At 34.2% G+C, this 20,348-nt stretch overlaps 1 protein-coding gene across 3 annotated transcripts in view; it reads left to right on the top strand.

The window, feature by feature from the left end:
* The window catches only part of ATL1 (atlastin GTPase 1), an 83,281-nt gene that overhangs the window by 59,413 nt on the left and 3,520 nt on the right, over window positions 1-20,348 (top strand). For 2 of the 3 annotated variants that reach the window (XM_020285809.2, XM_012757894.3), the window contains 7 exons: window positions 4,818-4,910; window positions 6,025-6,163; window positions 10,924-11,051; window positions 12,106-12,162; window positions 13,336-13,407; window positions 17,281-17,712; window positions 18,957-18,971. In XM_020285809.2, the coding sequence (XP_020141398.1) occupies window positions 4,818-4,910; window positions 6,025-6,163; window positions 10,924-11,051; window positions 12,106-12,162; window positions 13,336-13,407; window positions 17,281-17,712; window positions 18,957-18,971 (936 nt within the window). The remainder of the gene's footprint in view (window positions 1-4,817; window positions 4,911-6,024; window positions 6,164-10,923; window positions 11,052-12,105; window positions 12,163-13,335; window positions 13,408-17,280; window positions 17,713-18,956; window positions 18,972-20,348) is intronic. The other variant, XM_020285807.2, reaches the window with a different exon arrangement.

The following is a 20,348-nucleotide window of genomic DNA, read 5'->3' as shown; positions in this document are numbered from 1 at the left end:
ACTCTGAGGATATTATGTATGTATTATAGCATTTAAAAAATGAATAATTATGGGCACTCTGGGAGGCTGAGGCGGGCAGATTGCTCGAGGTCAGGAGTTCGAAACCAGCCTGAGCAAGAGCGAGACCCCGTTTCTACTATAAATAGAAAGAAATTAATTGGCCAACTAATATATATATAAAAAAATTAGCCGGGCATGGTGGCACATGCCTGTAGTCCCAGCTACTCAGGAGGCTGAGGCAGCAGGATTGCTTGAGCCCAGGAGTTTGAGGTTGCTGTGAGCTAGGCTGACGCCACGGCACTCACTCTAGCCTGGGCAACAAGCGAGACTCTGTCTCAAAAAAAAAAAAAAAAAATGAATAATTATGGGATATCATAATATATTAATCCCTAGTACCTAAAGAACCAAGATTCTTGATTCAAGATTCTTGGACAAGGAGATATGGATGTAATATAGAAGTTCAGTAGAAACTCTATAGTCCTGAATTTGAATTGGAAATGTCAGTATGAATTTATGAGATGTTTTATCACATACATATACAATTATATCCTAGCTCTGCCCACTGAGAAGACTTAGAAACACTGACCAACTCAATAGATCTGCCAGGATTATAATCTTGAAGTACCATATTCCGCTAAAAGTAACCAGTGCTTCTTAGAGAAATGTCTGATTCTAGGTCAAGGGCAGGAAATGAACTTAGAATATTTTTGGGAATAAGAGTATTATAAAGGTATGCTAGTTATTTTTCTGTATATTTTTATTTGTGATATTTTGTCAGTTTTTTAAAATGTATAATTTATTGGTCTTATTCTAAATAAATACTTTCAAGCCCAATTTTGCATTGTTTTTCTTTTTTTTTTTTCTATAGACAAGGTCTCACTCTTGCTCAGGAGGCTGGTCTTAAATTCCAGAGCTCAAGCAACCCTCCCGCCTCAGCCTCCCAGAGTGCTAGGATTACAGGCGGGAGCCACTGCACCCAGCCTGCATTCTTTTTCTTATAGGGGCTTCTCCCTTGCCCCACCCTGACCCACATGTTGTGTAGGCTACAGGCCTCACAAAACATGGATTGTCACCTCCTTGTATACCACATGTGCATAATGAGAGCCCCTGAACAAAAGAATGGAACAAATGAGAAAATAATAGAGCTAATAAAGGAAAAATATTAAAAGAGATGATAGAAGAAAACTTGCTTCAAGAAAACTTGCATCCTCATACTATATCCATAGGTAAAACTGTTCCAGTCACTATGAGAATATACTTAGTAAAGTTATGGAACTTTTAAGGACAGAAAGTCCACACAGAATTTTCCATAGTATTAATAACATTTCATGGGAAAAGACAGATGAATGATAATTGACAAAGTTTTGAAAGAGTCACCTCCAGAATTTTATATCCAGCCAATTTGTCCATTAACTATAAAGGCAACAAAATATTCTCGAGAATGTGAGTACTCAGGAAATACAGCACTCTATTCTTGAAAAACTGTATGGCAAAATTCAGCCAACTTATATTTTATTCAAAGTAAAAGCTCAGGTATGGAGAAGTTAGCAGCAAAAGGATTTTTAATGCACTGAATCCAATTAGATACAAAACTAAAACCAAATGACTTTGAGTATTATGAATACAGAGCAGATAAATATTAAATCAATATTAAATATTTTAAACCTTGACATTATAAAACTGATAACTAAAAAATTAGGAAAAGATTTATCAACAAATCTGTTATAAGCACTGATTTTGTACCAGGCATTGTACTAGGTCCTAAAGATACTATAATGAGCTAGAATTTGATTAAGTTTTGACTTTAGAAGGCTTACCATCTATAATTAATAATCTATAAAATTATAGTACTGATGTCAATATCTTTTTTTTTCCTGTCTAGTTCTCAATACTCACCTTCTTCTAGCAGAACTCCTCTTTCCAGTAGGGAATCCATTCCCTTTGGTTCGGGTGTATCTGATGCCATTTACACCTTACCAATTCAGACCATCCCATCGTCTGACTACAGTGATTATTTCTAGACTGGGGATGTGATCTAAGATGGGCCAGTCCCTGGAAATTTCCTGGCATAGTTATCATGAAAAATTGATTCACACTGGTGTTGCTTAACTGTCAGAACATGAATCTGGATCTCAGTGGTGATCTTGGCCATAACATAGAGAGGACTGATTGGAGAAAGAGCCTTCGTGATGTCATTTAAGTGTTCTGAGTCCTACTGAAATCAACTATACCACTAAACTTTCCAGTTATGAAACCGATAATAAATTCTCTGATTTTTAGCTTAAGCCTGTTGGAATTGGATTTCATTACTTTCAGCTGAAATATGTCCATCAAATTCTAGTATTAAGTATTACAATAAGGGAAGTTCAGGATAATATGGGAGCACTTAGCAGTAGCATGTATATAAATTCTCTTACAATTTCACATGCATTTGCAATATCTTTCAATGCTAATATATTTTAAACAGTTAAACTGCTATTGGTTTTATTTCAAAGTTACGACAACAACAACAAAAAAATAGCAGTTGGAAGGGAAGAGTGGTAAGACAAAGTTTAAGAATGCTAATTTCTCATTGCAGGGAGTTAAAAGCAAAACATATATTTAAAAATCATGACTCCAAAACAATAAGGAAACATAGACAACCAATAGAAACACTGACAAAAGACCTGATCAGGCCCTTCACAAAAGAAAATGAACACAAAGGGCCAATGAACATATATGGGTGCTCTGTTTCTTTAGTCATCAGGGAAATGCATATTGAAACCACAATGGACTACTAACCCCCACCCTCTGGAATGGTTAAAATTAAAAGAAAATACCAAGTGTTGGAGAGGGTGTTACACATCAGGAGCCCTCTAACACTGCTGGTAAGACTATAAATTGGTACAGCACTTTGGAAAACTGAGAGTATCAACAGATCCTGAACATATGCATACTCTATTACCCAGTAATTCTGCTTCTAGGTATAAACCCAAAGGAAATGTGTACATATGTTAACCAAAAGACTCATGAATTTTCACAGCAGCACTATTCATACTAGCCAAAAACTAGAAACACTGAAATGCCCATCTACAGTAGAATGAATGATTATTCACATAATGGAAATTTGTGCAGTAATGACTGCGTGATAAGCAATAATGCAATAATATGATGAATCTCACAAAAGTAATGTTGAGTGAAAAAGCCAGACCAAAACAATACATCATGTGTGATTTTACTTATATAAATTATAAAAACAGGCAAAACTAACCTATGGTTAGATTAGTTGGAAGTCAGGCTAGTGGTTACCCTTGGGCAAGGAGTGATGACTAGAAGATAACAGGAATAGGGGCTTGTGGCATGCTGGACATTCTCTCTCTCTTAATCTAGGTGCTGGTTACATGGTGTGTTCAGTTTATGAAAATTTGTTAAGCCATATACTTATTATATGTTCAGTTTTGTGTATGACTTAAAAATTTAAAAAGTAAACCTTTTTTTTTTTACTTACACATTAATTTTATTAGAGGTAAATGTGATCAGCTGCCAATATTTTGAATGGTTGTGAATCTAACTAACTTCAGTTCTCCAAAGTGTCACATACATTTTCAATCTGAAGGGCTAACATGCCTTCTTTGTGTAGTTAGTAGTCTCCACCGACAGATGTTTAAAATGTCTACAATTATGATGTACTCTAATGTTAAAGAATAATTGAAATTCTTTGCAAATGGACTCGCACACTCAAGAGTGAACTATTTTTTACACAAAAAGCTTACCAAGTATACAACAGTGGCTCAGAAACTACTTTTCTAAATATATTTCCATACAGAATAATTTCAAGATATCATTAGTAGTTTCTTATACAGAACTCTATTTAAACAAGAATTAAAAAAAATACTAAGTATGTGAAAACTGCAACACCACAAGGATTGAGCCATTTTACTAGTGTAATGAAACATTAGAACAGTCTTGGAACAGGCAAGTAAAATATTCAAAAGGCTGAATATTTGACTCTCAGCTCAATGTTTTTCAAAATCTTTTTTCGTAACTTCAAAAGAATTTGTTGGAACTTGTAATGGTGAAAAATGATTTACTTGAAATTTAGCAATGTTTTAAATGTCATCTCATTTTCCTTTTAGTCAGTTAATTCTAAGAATATTTTAATTTAATATTTTTTATTTAAAATACCACATATAAAACAGTTTCACTCTCTATGAAATTATTTTTCTCCTTTTTTCTTCCCTCCAGTCCTCCTCCATTTGTGTATATTCTTAGGGAAATGACTGGATCATGTTCATCAAATATTAACTATGGTTAAATCTAAGAGATGGGATTTGGGGTATATTTAAATTTTTTTTCCTCTCTCTTTGCTATCTAGTAGTTTGAACTTTTTATGATGAGTGTGTTTATGTATCATTTGTATAAAAACATTAAAATAATTTCTTTAAAAAAGAAAAGGTGATCTTGTATCTTATACCTACATTCACAGCCATCAAACAGGAAGACTCATAAAAACATGTTCTACACAAAGTCTGGTTATAATTACATAGTTCCATTCAGCCAGTTTGAGGGCCATCTCTAAGTCTCATCTCTCAGTAGGGTGCATTCATCCTAGCATTTTGTAGGCAGCCTTCTGTTCACACTTAGTGGCAACATATAGGATGACATTATAGGGGAGGGACCACTCAGAAACTGAAAGCTTTTGTTTGCTTTTTAATTCCATAATGCATTAATAGTAAAAAACACTAATCAAATGGCAATGATATTATAATTGGCTTCAATGAAAAGCAGAGGGAGGCACCTGAATGTCCCCTTATCAATCCTTTCTTATTGTTTTTTAGAGTCTGATATTTCTTGTTCGAGACTGGAGTTTCCCATACGAGTTTTCATATGGAGCTGATGGTGGCGCCAAATTCTTGGAAAAACGCCTCAAGGTTTGTTAGATATTTAGGGGCATGAAATTTCACCAATAATCTAGAATTATTTTTGTTGTATGATTTGCTGATTCGATACTCAGTAGGCACAGTCTCATTTGACTCTAATAGTATCGCTATGACTAAACTAAGAGTGATAGTTAATACACTACTTCTAGAGTTACAATTTTAAATATCAATAATTATGATATAAAAAGAATTATTTATAAATAGCTATAAAACAATAAGTTATTCCTAAAGATATAATTTTTACTTTGAAGATTAAATAATTTCAAGACTGACAGTACAAATATTAAGATTCATGTTTTAGTAGAGGTTTAAAAGTCAATTTAATAGAAATATCTAATTTTGAAATCCCCAAAGTTCATCTTAGAACATTTTGCTGGTAGTTCACAGAAAGTAAAATCAGAAGGCCGTCCACTCTCTACATCATGATAGTTCAATATTATATGAATTGTTTACATTGAGCAGATATCACAAAAATACATACTAATAAATCAGGGGGAAAAACCAAAAATTTTTAAAAAGCTCCTTGAAAATTAGGATCTCTGAGCTCACCCTATTAGGTTTATAATTACTTTTAGGGTAGTTTGTGCTACAAACTGCCAAATACATGTTTTAAAAAAGGGAGGGTGAGGAGAGGCAAACAGTTTAGCCTGTAAGTAAACACTCAACTATTCAGATGTCCTTCTAGAATGCAAATGTATGCTTACCTGGTGACAGGAGGTTGTCTTGAGTATCTCCTGAAAAGAAGGTAGGAATATATTATGATTTGTGTCTCTTATGAGTACTTTGAGTTAAAATTTGAATTTGTATGAACTAGCTAGAGTAAAAACCCCACTAATTTGTATTAAAAAATGAGAAGGCCCATCTGAGTTAGCATAAGGGCAAACACTTGTTAATTGTAATAACTAAGCCACATGTTTGCCCCGCTACTTAGATATGGCTGTGTGGGCGAATTCACCTAAGACTTTCTTCTTTCCTTAGTAGTAGCCCTGTCATGTCGTTTTTATCACTGTGGGACCAAACAGACATAGCAAATATAAGATCCCACAGAATTCCTTTGTTTGATTTATGTTGAAAGTAGCTTAAACTTAAGAATTGTTTACTGTAGGTCTCAGGGAACCAGCATGAAGAACTACAGAATGTTCGAAAACACATCCATTCCTGTTTCACCAACATTTCCTGTTTTCTGCTACCTCATCCTGGCTTAAAAGTAGCTACCAACCCAAACTTTGATGGAAAACTGAAAGGTTTGTCTGTCTTTTAATGAATGTTTACATCATTTAGTCTGATTATAAAAGTGTCATTTTATCCACTGGGCTTATGGCTGATAGTTCAGTTTATCCACTTATGTGAGAATTGGGAATGCTGGCTGGTGCTGGAGCTCCTCCTCAGTGAGCAGGGGGGTTCTGTGGGCACCGAATGTGTGCACTGCCTGGGAAATAGGGCAAATCCTGCCTTCACCTGGGAGGGCACAACCCTAATGCTCTCATCTCTGTGCATTGAGAAATGTTTCTTAATGTCTTTATACTTAATTTGCCTTATCTACATAAGGGGGAAAAATAGATACCTGTAGTATTGGAATGTTGTATTAACTTAGGTAATTAGAGCTTGAAAGAAACATTGCATAGTAGTGAATTCAGGTCTTTAAAATTGCTATTCGGCTGGGCAAGGTGGCTCACACCTGTAATCCTAGCTCTTTGGGAGGCCAAAGCAGGAGGATCACTTGAACTCAGGAATTCAAGACCAGCCTGAGCAAGAGTGAGACCCTGTCTCTTCTAAAAATATAAAAATTAGCCAGGCATTGTGGTGTGTGCCTGTAGTCCCAGTTACTTGGGAGGCTGAGGCAAGAGGATCCCTTGAGCCCAGGAATTTGAGGTTGTTGTGAACTAGGCTGATGCCACAGCACTCAGGGCAACAGAGTGAGACTCTGTCTCTAAATAAATAAATAAATAAAATTGCTACTGAAGAGTTTAATTATAAATTATTAAAAGCATTGTTAAAAATGAAATCCTCTCTGAATGAGGACCAGTTTCTGAAAAAATCAAAAAGCACTAAAGTGTTTTTCAAGTAAAATGTACTTATCGTATGTAATTATCTCTTTAACAGAGGCTTGACTATTACATGATTCAAAATAAAAAAATTAAAAAAGGTTGGGGTAGAGATGGGAGTTGGGGAAACAGAAGTTAATCTTCCCTAATAGATAGTCACCAGGTCTTTAGACATATGCTTCCTATTTAATACAAGGTAATACAAAGACATTTCTGACTTTTTTACTTATAAGCCTAGCACTGAGTATACCATTTTTGTTTAATTTACTATGGCCTTTCTGTATTATACCAGGGCTGGACAGTGACATTACAAGCTTTTCAGCACAACTGTTGTCAGAGGGATTTAAAATTACTTTTTAAAAAGAATAACATAACTTGTATCCAGTTTTATGAAATGTGAATTTGAAAAGCAAAAGTATTATTTTTCTTCCTGTATCCATGGCATTTATTCTCAGACACCTTATATTTAATTTTGGCAGGTAGTACCATAAATAGTCTCATATTTCTCAAACATCAGCAATGCTTTTATGCACATTTTAAATTATCTTACCTTTATATTAATACAACAGAATAGATATCAGTAAGCACATAATTATAGGATCCTGTATGCCAGGATCCTATAATTTCACTGTCATACTTATGAATTCCAACCTACTAGTGGACACACAGATCTCTTGATATTGTGCAATTACCTAATGGCTTCAATGTGTTTTGAATAAATTACATAAAGAGAGGGTTTCCACAAAGCCTTTCTTTCTTTTCTGCAATTGGGAGCCATAAACAGGCAGAGGAGGGGCAGGCCTTCAACAACAGTCCTTTATTGAGATAAAAAAGTACTTTGGCTTGTTCCATTACTATAGTATACAGCCACAGTTCTTAAATTAACTGATACATTTTGTAATGAAAGAGCTCAGGGAGAGAGCTTAAGATAAATCATGCAAATATGGAATTGCACTTTTCAACAGATTTGTTCTCCATTGTATTTTATTCACTGTCTACAAATATACTGACCTACACAATTGGTTTACAGCTACCTGTAAGTTATGAGTTACCAAAGTGGCTAGCCTGGGAGAAAGAAAAGTGAAGGGAAGCTTCAGTTGCCATAAAAGCTCCATCTTAATGAGGCTTTTATACTTTTAAGGGATAGTTGCAAAGTCCTTCTTGTGTGCAGAAATGGTCTACTTTGCCTCACTGTTGCTTTGAGCAGTTTTGAAAGTCTGCTATCTACATTATTTTTCCATCCCACCCTGAGTCTTATAATTTGATGTGATTTCTACTGGGGATCTACTTGTCAGCCATCTATGCTCTTTTCCAGTGGGCTGGCATCTGAGTTGTTGCCTCTGGGGAAGAAATGTCTCTGAATAAACAATTGTACAAAAATTGTTCTTTGATAATAGTTTCTCACATACTGTTTCATGCATTTACAGAAATAGCTTTCTAGCTCATTATCAATAGTAATACTTGTTATAATTACATGTTTATGGTCCCTCACAGTATTGCAAGTGTTACTATTTCCAGTGTTATTAAAAACCTATAATACTATGATTAAATTTAATTACTATTAATTTAAGAGCTTCTCACATAGGAAATCAAAAAGGATCAAAAGCATTGAAACATATTCATTCATGCTACCTACATTCAACCAGTTCTTACTGGGTATCTACTGAATACCTACCCTAACATAGCAAATACAATCTTTTAATTAATAAGGAATTATTTTTTTTGAGATTGCTCTGAATTATAATACTATATGGAGAATGACCTGGTAACCATATCATAAGTTATAGAGCTGTTCCTTAACAGCTGCAGTTAGACTTCAGAATAGCAAAATGCCATTGCAAGGTGATTATTTTTAAGAACATGTTTCTAATAGCTTGGCAGAGTCAGGAAATCCTGAGAAAATATCTCCCTTAGTTAATTTATACAGCAGTACTACACTGGTGCATCTCCCTGTGGAGTTCTTATAAAGCATACATCATTTCCTCAATTATTATAGCAGGTCACCACCACTTTGGCCAAGCCCCTAAAGACCTTGTAAGAGTTTACTCTTGTGGCAAAAATTACTGAAGAAATGATGAAAATAGAACATCATTTGGAATCATCATCTATCCACACGTACTTATTGAATACTTGCAAGTGTGCCAAAGCTTATTAATATGCCTCTGCAAATTGATCTGAAGTGGTCTGCAGATGTTCTGGGTCATGTATTTACCATGTTCAACTACTATTAACAAGAGCTCACCACCTATGTATGTTACGAATATATTTCTCTTTATTTTCTGAACCCCAAATTGGAAAACCTAGCATTGGTCTTAATGAGAACAATAATGGATAATGCCATCTTCAGAACATATTTTTAATCCAAATGTGTGGTTATTTGCTGGTTATTTTAATGATACTACACTTGCTGGTACATTAAATACACAGGTATGTCTTATTTCATTCCAATTTTATAAGGAAATTTGGGGGGAAGAAAGTGGTTTTATAAGGAAAAAACTTTGTTTTATGCAGAAATTCAGGAAGAATTCCTACATACTAGACATATAGTAATATTCTACTAAAGCTGAAAAGAAGCATAAAATCATATACAGAAAAAGAAACCCATTGGTATTGGTGAATACAGAGACACTGCAGGCAACAAAACACTAAACAGGAATGTGGTAACATAAATACAAATACCAGTGTTATATTCCAGTGAATACTGATACCTAAAAAGCAAACCATAAAAAATACATTTGAATAAATCTATATGTAGCAAAAGCAAAATTACAAGCGAAAATTGGTACAATGCAAACACCAAAATAAATTTGAATAAACTCTTATACATAAGAGTTTATGTATAAACTCTTTATGTAGGTACCATAAATCATGTTCACTAGAATTTCAAAGTGATACAAAACATAAAACAAAGTAAATTTAAAGGATGTCCAGCATCATGTTCACACATGTCACAAAAGAAGTGAAGAAAACATAAATTCTAACATAAACCAGTATTTCAATCTACATTGGGGCTATAATAACAGGGAAAATGCAAACACAATCTTAAGGTTTGAATCTTTAAGACCTTGAAAATCACCAGCCCTGAAGCCTGAAAACTCAGTGACTTTGCTGAAATCAAGATTCTTCAAAATTACAGACAATTACTGCATGTACTTAGATACCTAGCAGGTCAGGGACATATCTTGCTTTTTATATTAAAACATAGTATGTGTATTTTTCCATATATTTAAAATAATGATTTAAGAAATTATCATTGTGTTAAAAGATTTCTCTGATGATATGATTTTCTGTATTTATGTAATGTTAAGCTTGAACCTACTGCTACACTGTGGGTTATACCAAACATGACAGGTACATAACTCAGACTTACCTCTAAACACCCTTCCTATGGCTTTTGTTTGCTGTGTTATTTTGTGTTGCTGAGTTCCACCACTAGAGGTAGCATCATCGTCACTATCTTTTTGAATTCTAGAGTCCAAGTTACCACAGTTTATCCAATTCTAAACACTTCTTATAAGATACCCACACTAAACACAGAACAATTTAGGGATAGATTTTCTGGAGGGAATGAATTATAAGACAGTAAATATCTAGACTTTTCCTTTTTTATGAGTTTCTCTATATCAAACCACAGACAAGACTTAAAAGACATGAAATGTTTATATAAATGAGCTATAAACTATATGCATAACATTTACTATCAAGAAAGCTATTTTATAGGTGGCAGATAAGGTAAATATAAAACTGGCATGGAAATAAGAGAGACCAGCAGTGGAATTTTTGGCAAGGAGAATCATTTACCCTGAGAAGAGGTTTCTGGACTTGTTTCAATGATGGAGAAGCGAGTGATGGCATTATCCCTGGGGACGAAATGAAGGAAATCAAAGGATGTTTTATTCTATGGCATAGAGGACTGGATAGGATTTTTAAAATAATGATGGATTTGCTTTTACTTGTAGAAATAGATGATGAATTCATCAAAAACTTGAAAATACTGATTCCCTGGCTACTTAGTCCTGAGAGCCTAGATATTAAAGAGATCAATGGGAATAAAATCACCTGCCGAGGTCTGGTGGAGTACTTCAAGGTATCATTCTCATTTCTAGAGCATTTGTGAGTACTTAGACTAGACATGTATTGAAATGTAGTTCCTACAAACAAAAATTATAGACTCGTACTATGTGAGCAAATGTATGAGGAATCTATAAAAAGGGTTTTAAATTTATGAAACACTCAAGCTTACTTTCTGAAATTATTTTTCAAGGAAACTACATAAAGGTAACTTTAATGTCCCCTTTTATCTTGAGGGAAATATATTTTAAAATATAAATGTAAGAGTTGGAAAAGCCTTTTGGAGGAAAAGGTGTTACCTAAGTTTCATGATCTATACTGAATTTTACCTTCATTCTGAAGATTTCCCCTCAAAGGGACTATACCTTCTTACTGAAGAAAATTCTTCCACATTTCCTGCTCCCTGCACCAAGGGTCAATTTGAAGTGGAATTATTTTAAATTTATATTTACGTCTTTACCTCAGCACCAAATACTTTTTACCAACCTACATATATAGTAGAGAATTTCAGTTACCAACCTGATTTGTGGATTGATGCTCCAAGGACTAAAATATCAATTTTTAAAATTCATATTTTGTCATTTAAAATGCTGTCATCTACCTCCTATGTGATCTACTTACCTTTATTACTCTCAGCAATAAATGACATGTTATTTACCTAAAATTTGAATTTTTAGTGTGTGTAACACTGTGGAGGAGATTCAGGACCCTCACATAGTTCTGTTCCATAAAGCTTATGACATCAGCAGGATACAGATTCCTGTGAGTAACTGAAAAATGGAGGTTATTCCCAGCAGAGGGACCTAAGAAAGTTTTAAAGAGGATGGCACTGAGTTGAGCCTTTAAGAAGGGGAGAATTGGCAGGTGGAGATGTGTGAAAAGAACATTCCAGGAAAAGGAAATAACATGAACTAAGAAAGAAGGGAATTAAAGTATAAGAAAAAGATAACAGTTTTAAGTTCTTAAAAATAGTTTTTTTTGAAATGTCAAGACCTTAGAATACAATTTAATAGAATTAGAGAAATATTGAATGGAATTGCTTGAACATGAATCTTTTCCTTTTTTTTTAGGCTTATATAAAGATCTATCAAGGTGAAGAATTACCACATCCCAAATCCATGCTACAGGTACTTACGAATCAGGAGGCATGAAGTTTTAAAACTACTTGTCACTTAAGCTAAGCTTTCCTGCTTGTATTCACATGTATGCCAATCTGGCCATCAGGAATTACCAAATAAAAATATTGGATACAATTATTTATTGGAAGATTTGCCTAATAACTTTACCCATTTATGCATTCTTCTAAACCTTTTCCACATAAACACATAGCAGCTTTACTTGTGTTGAGATACAAACACTTCATACCAAAGGGTTTTCATTCTCTTTATTAGATTTGTTTAGAAAACAGATTCATACTGTGATTTAGATTCACACATGTAATAAGAAGTAGCAAAGCAGGTTCAAGTTTCAAACAAGTAGCCTCCACAATTAAACATTTTTTAAAAAGGAGATAGGCATGGTGGCATGCACCTGTAATCCCAGTTACTCAGGAGGCTGAGATGGAAGGATTGCTTGAGCCCAGGAGTTCAAGTCCAGCCTGGGCAACATAGCAAGACCACCATCTCAAATAAATAAATAAAAAGAAAAACTTGTTTCCTTACATATGTTTACAATTTAAATTCTTGATTATTCTTTTTTGTTATCAGTGATACATTGTTCTATCAGCAGCAGTCCTCAAACTTAGACATATATTTATATACTAGTATATATTAACATAATATACACTATATACTATTTCCCCTTAGTTTGGGTTTATAGATTTTTTTTCCTCCCCAGCAATTGATGAGGCTAAAATATATTTTTTTAGGGGAAAAATCTTCCAGATGAAAATGCATCTTAGAACTATGGTTTAATAGCTTAATAGTTCTATGGTTTAATAGTTCTGGGTATAGTGGCATGCACCTAAAATCCCAGCTACTGGGAAGGCTGAGGTGGGAGTTTGAGACTGCAGTGAGCTATGATAGCACCACTGTACTCCAGCCTGTACAACAGAGCAAGACTTTGGATCTTTAAAAAAAAATAAGAACGATGGTTTATTGAGTAAAAATCTGTTGTATGCCTTTTGAAATTTTAATTTTACTAATTTAAAAAATGTAGTGGAGATATTTTGAGTTTCAAATTACTTGATGACTTTGGTTGCTTGCACATTTCTTGCACATGATGCTTGAAATATGAACTGCCTGTGGAAGTTTACTGAATATAAACTGCATTTTACATCATATTTTGTACTTTGTCCAAAGGCCACAGCAGAAGCTAATAATTTAGCAGCTGTTGCAACTGCCAAGGACACATACAACAAAAAAATGGAAGAGGTAAGAGCTAAAGAATATTTTAAATGATGTTTTAAGCAAACCCAGTATTTCTTCATCAAATTCATTCTTTTTTTCCTTCCATGTCACTGTATACACATACAGAGGGGTGGCTTTGACTTATTTTTCTCAGCCTATGTGTATCACATGTCTATTTATTATATTCCTAAAATATTTTTAAAAAACAAGAACATTATGTATGCATAATTTTAAAGGCACTTTAAATGAATTATCTCTTTATACAGTATTTCCTTGTTCACATTTTGGAGGGGCAGATCTTCTCATTATTTATATGATCTACTGGCTAAAATAATGTGCTTATTATATTCCTTATATTCTGCAATTCCTGTATTTCTCTTAAAGATAAACTCTTTTAGGAAAAAAAAAATCAAACCTCAATGACCAGTATCTCTATATACTATATTTCCTAATTTTTACATTCCAAATTAGGATGAATCTAATAAGTATTGTGTTTACCTACTAATATGATAGGTTTTATTTTTCCCCAAAAATGTTATAAAATTAAAATTGCCTCCAAAATTGATGGAATCTTAGAATCAAGGGAAATATAGTATATGGAATGGTGTTTATGACATAAAGGGCAAATCAGAATGAAAGTCTTCTTGATATAGTTAAAACTCAAATACAGGTATACTTCATTTTATTGTATTCCACTTTACTGCACTTTTTACAAATTGAAGTTTGGTGGCAGCCCTGTGTCAAGTAAATCTATCAGTGCCATTTTTCCAACCGCATGTGCTTATTTCCTGTCTGTCACATATTGGCAATTCTTGTAATATTTAAAACTTTTTCATTTTTACTGAATCTGGTGATCTATGATCAGTGGTCTTTAATGTTACTATTGTAATTATTCTGGGGCACCATGAACCATGCCCATAAAAGATGGTGCACTTAGGTGAACTTAATCAATTAATGTTGTATTGTTCTGACTGGTCCACTGACCAGCCATCCTCCTGTCTCCCTCCCTCTCCTTGGACATCCCTATTCCCTGAGACACAATAACATTGAAATTAGGCCAATTAATAACCCTACAATGGCTCCTAAGAGTTAAAGTGAAAGGAAGAGTCTCATGTCACTTACTTCAAAAAGGCTAGAAATGATTAAGCTTAGTGAGGAAGACATGTTGAAAGCCAAGATAGTCTGACTGAGATAGTCTGAAAGCTACACCTCTTGCACCAGCCAGCCAAGTTCTGAATATAAAGGAAAGGTTCTTGAAAGAAATTAAAAGTGCTACTCTAGTGAACACATGAATAAGAAAGCAAAACAGGCTTATTGCTGATATGGAGAAAGTTTTAGTGGTCTGGAGAGAAGGTCAAACCAGTCACAACATTCCATTAAGCCAAAACCTAATCCAGAGCAAGACTCTAACTCTCTTCAATTCTATGTAAGCTGGGAGAGGTGAGGAAGCTGCCAAAGAAAAGTATGAAGCTAGCAGAGGTTGGTTGATGAGGTTTAAGCAAAGAAACCATCTCCATAACATAAAAATGCAAGGTGAAGTAGCAAGTGCTGAATGCAGAAGCTACAGCAAGTTATCCAGATCTCTCTGAGGTCATTAATAACGCGACGACACTAAACAAATTTTCAGTGTAGACAAAACAGCTTTATATTGGAAGAAGATGCCATCTAGGACTTTCATAGCTAGATGGGAGAAGTCAATGCCTGGCTGCAAAGTTTCAACTCTTTTGTTAGGGGCTAATGCAGCTGGTGACTTTAAGTTGAAGCCAGTGCTCTTTACACCATTCTAAAAAATCCTTGGACCCTTAAAAATTATGTTAAATGTACTCTGCCTTTGCTTTATAAATGGAACAAGAACCTGGATAATACTACTCTATTTACCACATTGTTGAGACAGCTCAGAAAAAAAGATTCATTTCAAAATATTATTGCTCATTGACAATGCACATGGTCACCCAGGAGCTCTGATGGAGATGTACAAAAGGACGTTAATGTTTTCATGCCTGCTAACACAACATCCATTCTGCAGCCCATGGATTAAAAAGTAATACCAACTTTCAAATCTTATGGTTTCATAAGGCTGTTAACTGCCATAGATAGTGGTTTCTCTGATGGACCTGAGAAAAGTAAATTGAAAACCTGCTGGAAAGGATCCACCATTCTAGATGCCATTAAGAACACTGGGGATTTGGGGGAAGAGATCAAAATACCAACATTAACCCGAGTTTGGAAGATGCTGATTCCAACCTCATGGATGACTTTGAGGGGTTCAAGACTTCACTTGAAGTAACTGCAGATGTGGTGGAAATAGCATGAGAAGTAGTATTAGAAGTGCAGCCTGGAGATGTGACTAAATCACTACAATCTCATGATAAAATCTGAATGGATGAGAAGTTCTTCTAGTGGATGGGCAAAGTGGCTTCTTGAGATGGAATCTACTCCTGGTGAAGATTCTGTGAACATTGTTGAAATGACAGTATTTTAAATATTTTTTATTGATACATAATAGATGTACATATTTAAAGGGTATATATAATCTGATATATCCATATAATGTGTAAAGATTTAATCAGAGTAATTAGGATATCTATCACTTTAAATATTTTTCTTTATGCTAAAAACATTCGAATTAGTCTCATCTAGCTATTCGGAAATGTACATTATTGTAAACTATAGTTATCCTACTGAGCTATTGAACATTTAGGTCTTATTTTTTCTAACTGTATATTTGTGCCCATTGATCAACTTCTCTTTATCCCCCCTGCCCTTCCAAGGGATTTAGAATATTAAATAAATTTAGTTGATAAAGTAGTGGCATGGTTTGAGAGAACTCCAATTTTGAAAGTTGTTCTATGGTGGGTAAAATGCTATCAAATAGCATCACATGCTACAGAGAAATTTCATGAAAGGAAGATTCAATTGATGTGGCTAACCTGTTTTGTTCTCTTATTTTAAGAAATTGCCACAGCCACTTCATTCTTTAGCAAGCACCACCCTGATCAGTCAGCAGCCATTAACATTGAGGCAAGATCCTCCACCAGCAAAAAGATTATGCTAAAGGCTCAGATGATCACTAGCATTTTGTAGCAGTAAAGTATTTTTAAATTATGTACATTTATTTAGACATAATGCTATGGCACACTTTATAGATTACAGTATAGTGTAAACATAACTTTTATGGGAAACAAAAAATTCATGACTATTTTGCAATATTTACTTTATTGTGGTGGTCTGGAACCGAACACACAATATCTCTGAGGTATGCCTGTAACCAAAGTGAATGTTATGGTTAACTGGGATTTCCTTTGTAACTTTTCAAAAAATTGAAAATGTAGTTTAAGAACATTTGATATGCTTCTAGTTAATTTCTGGAAGAAAATACTCAGTGGGCTCCATTCAAACAAAAATTAGTGAAACTACCAAAGAATGTATTTCATAATTTTACTTTTAGAGCTTTATAGCATTGATCATAGTTTTCAATTAAACTTCATTGGTCAAAATTACTTCAGTGTACTTAGAATAGATATAAGTAGTTTTCTTAGATTTGGATTAATTCTGTGAATGAACTCCATTTGCACTTCAGTTGTCACGCATGCCTTTTCATCTTTTCATCTTAATCCATGAATTAAGTCATGGATATTATTTAATATTTCCCATATCAAAAAGAAAATAAATGTTAAGAATGACTTTTATATATATAAGCCACCTATAAAATACCAGTCCCAAATAGTAACTCCTCATGGATATGGAGGGTAGAAAGGGATATGTGGATTGACAAAACATACATGCAGATTCCTGATTAACGTGTTCTAACAAACTCAATTAGCTAAGTAAAAAAATGTGATAGTTAATAATTTTTCTCTGTATTGCATAAACAAATATTTTCTACATTTGATACAGATTTGTGGTGGTGACAAACCATTTCTGGCCCCTAGTGACTTGCAGACCAAACATCTGCAGCTTAAGGAAGAATCTGTGAAGCTATTCCGAGGGGTGAAGAAGATGGGCGGGGAAGAATTTAGCCGGCGTTACCTGCAGCAGTTGGAAAGTGAAATAGATGAACTGTACATACAGTATATCAAGCACAATGATAGCAAAAATATCTTCCATGCAGCTCGTACCCCAGCCACGCTGTTTGTTGTCATCTTTATCACATACGTGATTGCTGGTGTGACTGGATTCATTGGTTTGGACATCATAGCTAGCCTATGCAATATGATAATGGGACTGACCCTCATCACCCTGTGCACCTGGGCATACATCCGGTACTCTGGAGAATACCGAGAGCTGGGAGCTGTAATAGACCAGGTGGCTGCAGCTTTGTGGGATCAGGTAGGAATACTTTTAATTCTCAGCTAAATTAAGCACACATTTGAATGTCATCTATGAACCAGGCCCTGCATTAGATGTTGGAAATATACAGATGAACGTGACTTGGGCCCCAGTTATCAAGAACTTTACAGTCCATCAAGATACAGACAATTAACTATATTACTGTACAATATGTGAAGTCCTATGCAACTATCTTCCAGTTAATATTTCAATGCTTTTAAAAAATACTATTAAGTTGTGTTTTTACTTTTTCTTGCCTTAAAATTGTTAAAGCTGTTCAAAGAAGTATTATGACCTGACTATTAAGTATTATTAAGTATTAAGTATTATTAAGTATTAAGACCTGATTATGTCTTAATATTATTTCATACTCACAATGTATCATTTGACTAGCATTTGCTTCATTAGGAGCATATATGAATCACTATCACAAGTCATCATATCAATCTTTTTAGTATAAACTCCTGAAAGTAATATCAGATTACTTCTGATTGTCTGTTTGAGCTGGACTTTTGCCAGGCCATAGCATGAGACAACAATCAACCTCTAGATTAGCTGTTCATGGGTTAGTTGTCTTTTCTTATCCAATTACCCATATCCTAGGGAGTCAGGGACACCATGGTCCATTGTCCAAGTAATGGATTATGGACAAGGGATTATGTACACCTGGAACAATGATCAACTTACTGTCATTCTGAAAGTATCATCAGTTACCTCATGAAAATTTAGGGGAATTCAGTGAAGCTAAAGTTGAGATTCTTCATAAAATTTTGGATTTAAGACTTGAACATTTATAGTCTGCAAGTAGCAAGTAATAGCTACAATTCTCTCAGCATTAAGAGCATACTTATATATACTCTTTATAACAGAATTGTAAAATCATGGATTTAAACATGTGCTCTTTGAAGCATCTAGTTAAGATAAATAGTAGAATGAAATAAAAATTGGATCCTTTGAGCCACTCACTGTCTCAAATAGTCTATCAACCACAAAAGGTTGAAGAGGGTCTATTTGAGGTAAATCTCAAAACCTTCTTAGAATATGATGCTGAAACCTATGAGGAATACAGAATTGGATTCTTCAAAAGATTCTGATAAAGTATGTAATCTAAACTGAAAAATCTGCAGTATTTGTTCTTAACTGCTCACAAATTAATATTGTAAACAAAGTTGAATATCATAATGCTGTTAATGAAACAGGATATATACTTTTCTTTTCTCTTTTTTAAACTGCCTTTGCCACAGGGAAGTACAAATGAGGTAAGTTAAATTTTTTTTTTAATTAAGAGCTACATATTTGTAAACATTATATTATTTTATTAATATAAACTGACTAGCCATTAATGGATGTCTTAATGTAGATTAACTACTACTGCTATTTCTTCTAACATTTAAATTTTTAATTGTGAATTTTAACATGGTTTTAAAATGTTTAACTTATTCCAGACATTATGGTTTAATTTGCATAAAAATACAAGAACTGGTTATCATAAATGAATGTTTGATTTGTTTCCTGAATGTGTAGGAAATTTCAAAATTCTTAAGCTGTGACATGGTAGATTCTGCTCTATTACAAAATGAAACAAGTACAGTTATAAGTGTGGGGAAATTTAAATGCTGGAGGGTATTTAAACGAAACTACAACCTTTAGAGTTTGTTTTTAGCTGGGTGTGGTAGCTCTTGCCTGTAATCTCAGCACTTTGGGAGGCCAAGGCAGAAGGCTCACTTGAGGCCAGGAGTTCAAGACCAGCCTGGACAACAGAGCAAGACCCTGCCTCTAAAAAAGAAAGAAAGAAAAAAAAAAATTAGCTTGGTGTGGTGGTGGCACACCTGTAGTTCTACCTCCTCAGGTGACTGAGGTGGGAAGATTGCTTGAGCCCAGGCCACAGCAGCCTGGGTGACAAAGCAAGACCCTGTACCTTGAAGGAAAAAAAAGGAATTTGTTTTTGTTTTTCACTTTGGCTTTTGAGTGACAGTTACCCATAGCAATTTAAGCAGGTTTCAGTCCAGGATGCATTCTTTCTTGGCATACTATAAGACTTGACCTGTATATTAGTGTTCATTTCGCCTACTGCACATGTGCAAAACAATGTATCTGAGGAAAGAATCTTAGCTTCCATGAAGGAATCATCTGTTACACTAAGAAAAAGTCTCTCTCTTGAGTCAGTCATTTAGGTCATTATCTTCAGGAAGCAAAGCTGATCTTGAACAACTACAGAGATAGTATATAATTCTTTCCTCAGTTTCTATTACAGCATGTAAATATCTGGATTGTGTCCTCTAATCAAATACCAAATACACTTAATATTTATAAGTCAATAAGGAGTTATTCTGTTTAAAATTTGGTAAAATGAATTCACTAAAAAAGTAAAAACAAATTTCAACTTTGTAAATCAAATCTTAAGAAAAAAAAATCTAAGGTTTCAAGACAACTAGGATTAAACTGAATGTATTAGAACCAGAATATAACAGAACCGAGACAATACATATTGCACCAATATGCATTCACAGAACTAAAGATGGTACCATTCAAACTTAATGACTTAAGAAAATCAAAAGAAAATAGCTATACAGATTCACAACTGATAAAAAGTAATGGAATTTCCTGGGAATAGATTAAAGGATCCTAAGCTTTTA

Source organism: Microcebus murinus, chromosome 6, assembly GCF_040939455.1.
Source record: "Microcebus murinus isolate Inina chromosome 6, M.murinus_Inina_mat1.0, whole genome shotgun sequence".
In the NCBI taxonomy this organism is placed as follows: Eukaryota; Metazoa; Chordata; class Mammalia; order Primates; family Cheirogaleidae; genus Microcebus; species Microcebus murinus.
This window is presented reverse-complemented; position numbering and strand designations above follow the sequence as displayed.